Source organism: Eucalyptus grandis, chromosome 5 (genome assembly GCF_016545825.1).
Source record: "Eucalyptus grandis isolate ANBG69807.140 chromosome 5, ASM1654582v1, whole genome shotgun sequence".
In the NCBI taxonomy this organism is placed as follows: domain Eukaryota; kingdom Viridiplantae; phylum Streptophyta; class Magnoliopsida; order Myrtales; family Myrtaceae; genus Eucalyptus; species Eucalyptus grandis.
In genome coordinates, this window is record NC_052616.1 from 4255823 (window position 1) to 4267087 (window position 11265).

The 11265-nt window shown below is 37.8% G+C and overlaps 1 protein-coding gene across 1 annotated transcript; it reads left to right on the forward strand.

Moving 5' to 3' along the window:
* Positions 1-984: 984 nt before the first annotated feature.
* LOC104443611 (phenylcoumaran benzylic ether reductase Betv6) lies at positions 985-4101 on the forward strand. The gene is made up of 5 exons (XM_010057103.3): positions 985-1226; positions 1796-1927; positions 2888-3128; positions 3534-3737; positions 3832-4101. The coding sequence occupies exons 1-5, from the start codon at positions 1041-1043 to the stop codon at positions 3996-3998; spliced, it is 930 nt and encodes a 309-aa protein (XP_010055405.2). The 5' UTR covers positions 985-1040; the 3' UTR covers positions 3999-4101.
* Positions 4102-11265: the final 7164 nt, after the last annotated feature.

The window sequence follows — 11265 nt, forward strand, 5'->3', positions numbered from 1 at the left end:
ATAAATTAGGCAAGACAATCCATGTGATACACAAGAATTTGGCGGCGACGAATACCGTCCGTCATCGGACGGTGCGAGAGGGAGCCAATGAGGGAGAGAAGCAAGTGAGGAAGAAGAATGACAAAGGAGGAGTATCGTGCATGTTTGAGAGAGCCAAGAGGAAATACGTCGTGTGATTGCGGGAGTGAGAATAGAAATTGAGGGGAAAAAAAAAGGGTTTTTGACCTCTACTTACAAAACTGGTTTGGGAACTGGTCCAAGAACCGGTTTCCGAGTGAGTAATCACTCGGAACCTGTTCCTGGACCGGTTTAAGCCGGTTCCCGGACCAGTTTCAGAATGAACCGGTTTCAACGGAAACCAGTTCCCGACTCTGTTTTCCGAGTGGGCCGGTCCGGGAATCGGGTATACTCGGTCCAGTTGCACACCCCTAATGCTCACACCTAGGACGTTGTATTAATAATCCCTCGTCAGATTGTTACATAAGCTTTTTAAAATTACAAAAATATAAACCATCTCTCAAGCTAGACAATATCGTGATTAAGGTAATTTAAATATGATTTTTTTCCTTTTTTTTTCAAGACTAGCAATACAAAAACTCTAACATCTACATGCGTGTCATATGTACTGAAAATTAATTTTAGATTGCAAAAAATCTTACATTGTTACACTCAAGTCACATTTATCGCATTTTTTTCCTAATTTATGATATTAAAAATTAATTTGTGATAAATATAGCACTAATATATCCGTTTGAGAATTTTATATAGATAAAAATAATTAATTTAAGATAAATGTAACAGACAATTAATTTCATGCACTTTTTTCCGGTGAAGGATCAGATCGAGGGAAGTCAATTCGCTGGAAAAAGACGCTTATGCCCTTCTGGAATCAAAATATAGATGGGCTTCCGTGCGAAGTACCTCCTCATTTTAGCGCGCTCTCTCCCTTTCTTACAAGCAGCTGGAGCAGAGTCGCTCAGGAGACCGAGCGAGCTCGCCGGAGAAAACCCACCGACTCCGCCGTGAAAAGCCACTCCGAGATGGCGGAGAAGAGCAAAGTCCTGGTGATCGGAGTGACCGGACTCATCGGAAAGTTCGTCGTGGAAGCGAGTGCTAAGTCCGGTCACCCCACCTTCGCTCTCCTGGCACCGCCGTCCACTCCGTCCGACCCTGCCGAGGCCGACCTCGTCGAAGGTTTCAAGAGCTTAGGCGTCCGTGTGGTTCAGGTGAGAAGCTATGCCCGTGCGATCGCGTTCGTTTCCGACATCTGGTCCTGCTTCGAGGAATCGAAGCCTCGCCTGCCGTTGAATCTTTGCTCGTCGTCCTGAGAAATGTCTTCAGCAGTAGAATCGGAGCTGATTTTCGTCTCGATCTCTTACTCGATCGAGTTGATTGGAGTCGCGTTGGGCTTTGGCGTTGTTCATTATCTTTTCTGATATTTTGTCTTTGTTCGTGAAAAAGGTGAAATCTTTTGTGACGAATCATCTCAGCTTTCCATGTTGATTCGAACGAGCGCATTTTCAGGCAAATCTTACAGAAACTTCCTTATGCCTTAGCTGTTTATGAGACAGCTACAGCTACGTAGTAGCTGCTCTGACCTGTTGTTCAGATCCCATGGACGAGAATTCTGTGGATAGTAGCTTGTTATTTATTTGTCTTCGTATTTTTTCTTGTCTGATAAAGGTATTGAAGTATTATCTTCATCGGTTATGAATCCCACTGCCAAACCAGGATTTGTTGATGATTGCTGACTTCATCGATTGTTGGTTCATGCTCTTGGTCCTTTGATTCTCAGGGAGATATAAATGATCCGGATACTCTGTTGACTGCGATCAGGAAGGTCGATGTGGTAATATCTACCGTTGAGACATCACCAGAGGACCAATACAAGATTGTTGCTGCCATTACGATGGTCGGAAATATAAAGGTGGCGCTGTTTCGAATGATTTTGTCCTTGTCATCATTGTTTGTTTAGCAATCGACTGATGATACAGGTTGTGTTAGCTTAATTCTTTCCTTCCGGTATAAGTGGATCACCTTCTCCTTGCGAGCTTCGTTTTGATGAAATAGGATGCATTGACTTACATATCTGTAGACTTCACATCTTTTGGTCATGACTTTGTGTAGAAGTCTTCGATGAAATTTGAGAATAACTATTTCACATCCAAGTGTAGCCCAGTGTGCATATTGCGCTGCCCACATACTCCAGGAGGCTTCATATGTATATATATCCAGAACCTGTGTTTGGGTTTCCTGTAGGTCAGTGAAAAAAACACATGTTTCGAGCACTCGATATGGACTATGGACGTGTATCCGAGCTGTTCGATCATGAATTCGCAGGGAACATGAACTAGTTTAACCTTGAAATGGTCTTTTTCAGGAGTATTATTTTTGCATATATGTTCCCCAGCCCTACTTACTGGGATAGTACTTAGTAGTAATTGTTGTTGCTTCGGGTGGTAAACGGTCAACGATGAGTGGAACTCAGCATGCTCCCAAAAGGCAATACACTTGCCTGATATCTTATCACTTGTGAAAGTGTCCATCCAAGCAAGCAGCATAGTTGCATATTTTATACTCGACAGAGTTATCTGGCTGCTGCCTAACATTGGAATCTTCACTTTCCATTTCTTCTATTTTTCTAATAGCACTTGGGGTAGAATTTGCTTAATTGCTGGATTTGTTTTCTCACTTATGGTCACATTTTACTCTGTTATAGCAACATATTGACCCAAAAAAAAAAAAAAGTACTTCAGTCTCGTATAAGTTTGTTTTGTTTTATTTTGCCAGAACTCGTATAATTTTGTTGTATAAGGGGAATGTGCTCTAAATTTGCGTTGCTTTCCAATAGAAATGTTTCTTCTGATTTGGCGATTTTTCTTTATAGAGATTCTTGCCTTCAGTGTTTGGAAGTCATGTGGATCGTGCCCATGCTGTGGAGCCAGCAAGAACTTTTTATGCTGCTTACTATACCGACATCCTCCGCCTTCTTGAGGAACAGGGAATCCCGTATACCTATGTGTCTTGTAACTTTCTAGCTGGTTGGCACAGTTCGACGTTGGCACAGCCCGGGGCTACAGCTCCCTCTAGAGATAAAGTTGTCATCTTAGGGGATGGTAATGCAAAAGGTAAGAAGCAATTCGTTGAAATACATATTCTGACTGCTCAGGATTTTGCTGTACAATTTTTATGATTTAATTACGGGAGTGTTGAGATTGAGAGCAGTTCCTCAAGCTTGAGAATTTTGAGGCAACTCCCTATCTAGAGATGTCGGGCTTTTTACATCCATTAGTCTTGACTTCTGGAGACTAATAAATGATACGAAAGTGATGCTGGTTATCTTGGCACAATACCTATTAAGAAGGTTATCTCTATGTATCAGGTTGAGAAAAGAACATATGAATGCATTCATCAGATGAATCTTTATTTCAAGAGAGTTCTTTAAATGTGAACCGAAAGTAACTCTAGGAAAATCAAAGTTTTTGTGATATATTTATTAGCCAAATACTAAAATTCTCCCTGTCAATATACAGTGGTGTTTAACAGGGAGGATGACATCGGCACCTATACCATCAAAGCCATGGATGATCCAAGGACCTTGAACAAAATTCTGTACATCAGACCTCTTGCCAACACCTACTCGATGAATGATCTTGTGTCTTTGTGGGAGAGAAAGATCGGCAAGACCCTGGAGAGATTCTATATTCCAGAGGAGCAACTTCTGAAGCAAATTCGAGGTCACAGATGCGTTACTATTAGATTTAAGCACGTGGAAATTGTCTCTATTCTCTACTTGACATCGATTGGTCTATTTGTCTGCTCATATTGCAGATGCGAAATCTCCGGACGATCTGAGGTGGGCCATATCCCATTCAATTTTCGTGAAAGGAGACCAAACCAACTTCGAGATTGAGCCATCATTTGGAGTGGAAGCTTCAGAGCTCTACCCCGATGTCAAATACACCACTGTGGATGAGTACCTAGATCAGTTTGTCTGATTGTCGAAACTTACTGTGCTTGGGGACTTGATTTCTCACATCAGCTTGGATACAGAAATGATAATTGTATACCGCTTCTTACGAACCTAGTGGGAAACGTCGCTCCCATTGATCATCTCGTGGCACTGTACAACCTCCTAATATTAGGACGTACTATGAATACTGATTATGTGTTTCATCTGTGCCGTGTGCTTTGAGAAGTTACTTCTGTTTTGGAGTTGCCGTGGGTTTAGGGCTAGCTTATATATAAAAAAAAGAAAAAGACTGGGGCTAAGGGGCTGTCGTGCCAAAAGCCTAACCCAAATTTGGGTCAAACCTGACTTCTCAATCCATAGGAGACTTGGTTAGACAAGTCGAAACTACAGGGACTAAATTAGAGAATTGGCAAAAGTGAATGATGAAAAAGTATAATTTTCCTTTTCTATTCTTGCAACGGAGTATATAAAGCCAAACCAAAGTTGATGCTCATTTTTCTGAAATCAAATATTTTATATGTCTTCGAAGATTTCCTCGGAATTGAGATGAGGTTTACTTGGCAGATTACTTGTTAAAGTCAGCAAAGATGATATTTCTGTTACCAGTTGATGAAGGGTGAGAGAATAGCAAGTTAAAACCGATCGATGAACAAATCTCACGATGTAGGATTATCCTTGATGCTATAAGGACTGTTATAGACTTAATAATGTTATGGGCGTGGAATGAGCAAGAAGAAGAGAGGCGTGCACGATGAATCTGGACACCTCGCGAACCAAATTCTTTACCAGAGTCGGCGCGGACTCGTGTCCTTTTCTAAACAAGAAAGCCTGAAAAGGCGGTGTCTACATAGTACCATGTTAACTTCACAAATTAGGTAAAATGCAATTTTAAATTTTGAATGGATGATCTAAGCATAAAGTCTTTTCCATTTAATGATAAAGAGACCATCTTATAATTTGCTTAATTTATTTATATCGAGCTCACTCTTTTATGAAGGAATTAATCTAACAAGGTAAGTTTCCTTTTTTCAAAAATTCGTGAATTTGAAAACATAGAATTCTTATGTTACCCAAAATAATAAAAAGAGTAATCTCATAATCAATGCAATACGTCAAGATACCATGCAAGCACATGCACGTCAAGTACCTCGTTGCCCTTTAATGATAAAGAGACCATCTTATAATTTGCTTAATTTATTTATATCGAGCTCACTCTTTTATGAAGAATTAATCTAACAAGGTAAGTTTCCTTTTTTCAAAAATTCGTGAATTTGAAAACATAGAAATCTTATGTTACCCAAAATAATTAAAAAAGTAATCTCATAATCAATGTAATACGTCAAGATACCATGCAAGCACATGCACGTCGAGTACCTCGTTGCTTTCCAACCCTACTCACTTCTCTTTCGTATGATAAAAAAACGGTTCCAACTTCTTCCTTAATATTTGCATGACAAATCATTGTACGTTACAATAGTCTAACATTGATCGAGAAACACAATCACAATATTAAAATTAATTAGAATCTCCAACGTTCAAAATTAGGATTACTTAAATCTAGCACAATCCAAACTTAAATGTAGATTTTCTTATTTTTAGCGAGTTGAGTTTTCTTAATTCACAATAATTCAAATCGTCTCCCCTCGAACAAGACAAAACTTCTAGTAAAGTTCCTTCTGTTTCTATTCGTCCACTTTGCATGTCCTTCTGTCCCACCTAATGATAAGGTCAAGAAAAATCAAGTGGCTGAAAAGACAATGCATTAAAGAGACAATCCATTGAAAAGACAATTGTGCCATTCCAGAACCAAAATAAATAAAATTAACATTATAAAAAATCTAAATTGATACACATTAAATAAATTTACTCCAAATTAATATATTTGTGATAAATTTATCTTAATATCAAATTACTTAATTGAGTGATATATGATAATTGACAGCTTTGGATTTTACTCTCCATTTTTTATAATTATATAATTTTCATGATTTTTTGTGATATTAATATAATTTAATGGATTGTATGGTTTAGGGTTTTTGACGGTTGAATAAATTAATTCTGGTTAAATTTATTATAAGTATATTATTTGAGATTTTTTGTGGCTAAAAAATTAATTTGAAATAAATTTATTATATATTTATTAATTTAGGATTTTTCAAAGTATTAATTCAAATAAATATGAATTAATACTCGCAAAAAAAAGTGTATGTATTAAAAAGGGGTCAACCTTTGTTTCCTACATCTGGCTCTGCTTCGAGGAACCGAAGGGTCGCATGCCGTTAAATCTTGCTTGTCGTTCCGAGAAATGTCTTAAGCAGTGGAAATGGAGTTGATTTTCGTCTTGATCTCTCGCTCAATCGAGCTGATTGGAGTCCTGTAGCAATTCGGCGTCGCTCCTTCTCTTTTCTGATGTTTTTTTTTTGTATATTGGTGAAATTATACGCTGCCTGATGAATCATTTCAGCTTCGCATGTTGATTCGAACAAGCACATTTTCAGACAATCATTATAGAAACTCCCGTATGCCTTAGCTGTTTCCGAGACAGCCATAGCTATGTAGCTGCACTGACCTGTTGTTCAGATGACTGCCGATTTTATTGAATGTTTATCCATGCTCTTGCTCATTTGATTCTCATGTAAACGAAAATGATTCAGAGACTATTGATTGTGATTAAGCAAGTTGATATAGTAATCTCTAGTGTCGGCATAGCTCTATAAATCCAATACAAGATTGTTACTGCCATTAAAGTAGCTGGAAATATAAAGGTGGTGTTGTTTTCAATAATTTTGTCCTCATAATCATAATCATCGCTTGTTTAGCATTCAACTGATGATACAAGTTGCATTAGCTTAATTATTTACTTCTAGGACGCTTTGACTTATTTATCTGTAGACTAAACCTCTTTTTTTCTATCATGACTTTGTGTAGAAATTATCAATGAAATCAGAGGATGACTATTGCACATCTAAGTATAGCACAATGTGGATAACCATTTCAAATCCACACCATTGCTTTTTGACATGTTCAATTGGGTAGGAAATTCTGTCATCAAGGATGCACAATGTACTATATGCATAAATACTCGTATGGACAAGCAAATCAAAAAAGAAAATAGTCAAAAAGAAAAAGAATAAATCGGATACCAAATTTTTGTGGTTCAATTTGAATATCAAAACTTACGTTTATGTGAAAAGTAGTACAAAATTTCACTATAAAAATAAGTAAAATAACAAATATTTCAATTACTCAAGTACTCAAATATTCTCTCTCAATATTTTTTAAAACTCTTAATTAGACTTAATAACTCATATAATATTTAGCTCTTCATAATTACTGATGAAATTTCACTTAAAGAATCAAATAAATTCTGCTAATAACGATTTAACTCGGCTTCAACACTCCGGGTCTCTTCAAATCTTATTTGCGGGGAAGAAATGGGGATGTAATAGAATAATACTCCACCCTCGGCCACCAAAAAGCTGTCGACCTCTCCCCTCCCTAGCCATCAAGGACTTTTCGTACCTCAACCCGAATTAGCTCCTCTTCTATAGCCAAGAGAAGTTTCTCATCATTTAATTTAGCATGAGAAAGTCTTCTGGACATGTACTGAGGAAATGATTACCTCTGACTTACTTTTCTTTCCTTTCTTTCATTTTTACGTTCACATAGCCTTAGACTAAGAAGACAAAAGGGTAAGTAAAAAGAGACGAACAAAGGCCACGTTCCATTATCTTCTTCAAATGCTCCAGCACCTAACCTGTCAGATCTTCCATGCGTGACAACACGAAAGTCTTCCTCCTGCACCCCTTCATTTAATGAGGCGTGTAAGAATCCCAAAGTGTCGGGCGCCATTCATTTCTTCCACGTGCAGCGGCCACAAGAGGAAAAACAAACATGTCCGCTTGCTGATTTATTCATCGTCGAGAGGCGCGCGCAGAGAAATTAATGCACGAACAAAAGAAGTCAAGAGACAAAGCTTGGACGTTCATTAGAGTTTGGATTTCGTGGTCCGCATCCAGGAGGCTTTATTTATCCAGAACCTCTGTGTTTGGATTTCCTATAAGGTCAGCCTACAGAATAAGAAGTTCTGAGCGCTCAGTATGTACTATGGACATGTAGCCCAGCTCTTCGATCATGAATTCGCGGGAAACACGAACTAGTTTATTCTTGAAATGGTCTTTTTCAGGTGTATTATTGTCGCATATATGTTAGTACGTTACCCAATCCCTCTAGTGGGATGTTGACCATCGATCGATATTTTTATACTTGCATATGTTATACTTTGACAGAGTGCCCAAGCAAGCAGCATGTCTGCATTTTTATCCTTGACAAAGTGATCTGGTTGCTACCCTAACATTTGAATCTTCACTTTCCATTTCTTCAAATATCCTAACATTTGAATCTTCACTTTCAAAAATTTAGTGGAATCGATGAGTTCTAAGCATGGAATCGCTCGCCCACTCACTCGGACTGAACCGGTATATATATATATATATAAAATCAATTTTAATTACTTAATTATTTTGTAGTTTTTCGACCACATATATATATATCTTTGGTTATTGGATATTATTGACTAATTTATAGGATTAACCCCATCTTTTTTTTTTCATTTATTTACTTGTTTTTTCAACCAAAACAAAATAAATAAGTATAGAGGAATGAGAGAATCGATTAGAGATGTCCATAAGAGCCAACCGCTCGTTTTAAGAGTATAATTAGGTCTCTCTTTAGCATCCCATGATTTAATTAGGTTGATGTTGAAAAAACGACGAATCAAGAGACTAATGTTTTAACTTCTGTGAATGTTAGGATTTTTAACATGAAGTATAATTCTCCACTTGTTTCCGGTGTTCGAAAATCTTAAGAGGAGTAAATCATGAATTTCGAAGAAATTAAGTTTTTAGCTGATGAATATCGTCTATTTGTTTTGCTTTATAGTTTTCAATTCTTAATCAAAATTAAAGACTTGCAATTCAACTCGAATATAAGGTCAAACAAGCTTTGTAGAGATTGATGATAGATTCCATTGACCCACTATAGAACCGGACTGGTCTAGCGATCTAGTTTCTGGTTGGATCCATGGAGCCAATGGGCGGGTCTTGATTCCAATTTTTCAGAATCAGTCTTTAATGGACGGTTTCCAATTCTAAAGTGAGAAATGTCCACCTCAACCATGCTCACCCCTATGTTGAATTTGGGCAAATTCCTCTCTAACCAAATTCCCATCTCCAAGCCTAACCATTTATTTATAGTGGTGTGACTACATGAACCATTTCATGGCACTGTACAACCTCCAAATATTAGGACATACTATGAATACGGAATATGTGCTCGTCTATGCTGTGTGCTTGGGTAGGTTACTTCTGTGTTGGAGTTGCAATGGGTTTCTGGGCCAGCTAATAGAAAAAAGAGACGGGGGTTTATGGTGTCGTGCCAAATTCCTAACCCAACTGACTTCTCAGCCCATAAAAAATTGATTAGACAAATTAAAAATACAGGGACTAAATTAGAGAAGCAGTTTAAATAGAGGGGTGAAAGATATAATTTTCCTATTTTATTAACGCAGCGGAGCGTATAAAACCAGGCCACAATTGTTGAGCATTTGAAAATATTCCTGCCATTTGCAACGTGCAAGGTCGTAATTCGTACATGCTGTAAGGTTATGGTGAAATCAATTACTTTATATGTCCTCGAAAATCTCCTCATAATTGACACTCGAGGTTTTTCTTTTTAGGTTGGATTTGAAACTTGAGGTCCACTTAGCCTACCATCTTTTGATGACAGCAAAGGTGAAATTTCTGTTGCCAGATAATTAAGGGTAAACTGAATTTGCTAACGTTTCAAGGACTATTTAAGGCGTCGAACGAATAAGAAGGCAAAATGGCAATTGCACGATGAATCTGGACAAACTCCTCTGGAACCAAATTCCTACCTCCAAGCCTGACCGTTTGTGGGTAGTGGTGTGAATCAATTCGTACTCTTACCACGACAGTGCGAGCGAACTCTTGTATCCTTTCCTTAACGAGAAAGTTGGGAAAATAACCAAAAAATTCAAAAATTATTGTATCCGGGCAAGTTTAAATCTAAGTCTTTTGAGGTGACCAATTCATTTCTAAACATTTTTCATATTTTTCAATTCAATCATTTTGTCTGGAAAAATCTAACGTGTGTGTGGCTTACATGAAATTTTAAAAATAAAGCGGTGTCATTTCTTTAAAGGTAAAAACTCCACTTTACCTGAGAAACACCGTTGCTTCCCTTCATCAACCACCGTCCCAATTTGGCCACAATCACAAACCACAAAATTGGGAAGAACCCTAATTGCTCTTAGCTTTTCTCCAGGCAAATTAAAATCAATTATTTTTTTGAAAATAATTTTGATTAAATTATCTTCTTTTATCACAAAATTTTCAAAAAAAAAAAAACATACGCAATATAGATACAAGACAATTTCAAATTCAATTGGATGATATGAACATAATATGTTTTTAATTTAGTGATAGTATTATCTAATAGGCTCAAACTTTCATTAATGAATCAATCTAATAAGGTTGCTCTGTTTCTTTCAAGAACGTTGGAATTAAAAATATAATTAATCTCGTGATCAACCCTCCCCGGAAAAAGAATTCAGTGCACCTCCAAAGTCAAACTGATGCTGTAGTCACCATGAAACTCCATGAAATCATGCAAGCACATGCGTGGTGAGTAGCTCATTGCCCTCTCATGCCATTTCTACTCGTTTTTTCATATGATAAACTGAACCTAAAAGGTATCCAAACCTCTAATTCCCTTTGAGGAGGTGACAGGGTGGTAGAGAGAGAGAGAGAGAGAGAGAGAGTAAGAGTAGAGCAAAGAGGAGTCGTGAACTTGAAGAGAGAATAAACGGAGAAGCAACGAAGACGAGAGGAAGGAGTAGAAATTTTGAAATTTCTGACTAATGGGATTGCTACATGTCGATTTTTGAATGGTTTATCGTAAACCTTATGTGACATGTCCAACTTTCCTAATATCTTCTCAGAAATCAAGTGCTCCATTTGGCTTAAACGGCATGTAAGACACGATTGCATTAAATGTGTATATATTACAAGTGGAGACTTGAGCAAGTCTTTGAACTGCTCCCCTCAAGCCCATGTGAGAGAACCTCCCCCAGGGACAAGTCTCAGGAGGGGGCGTGAAATACTGGGGGTCTGTCGGAGTCAACCATAAACCATAAACCCGGTAATGATAAACCGCAGGGGGGACTAACAGGGGTTTACCCACCCCACCCCCTGGCTTTTCCTAATATATTC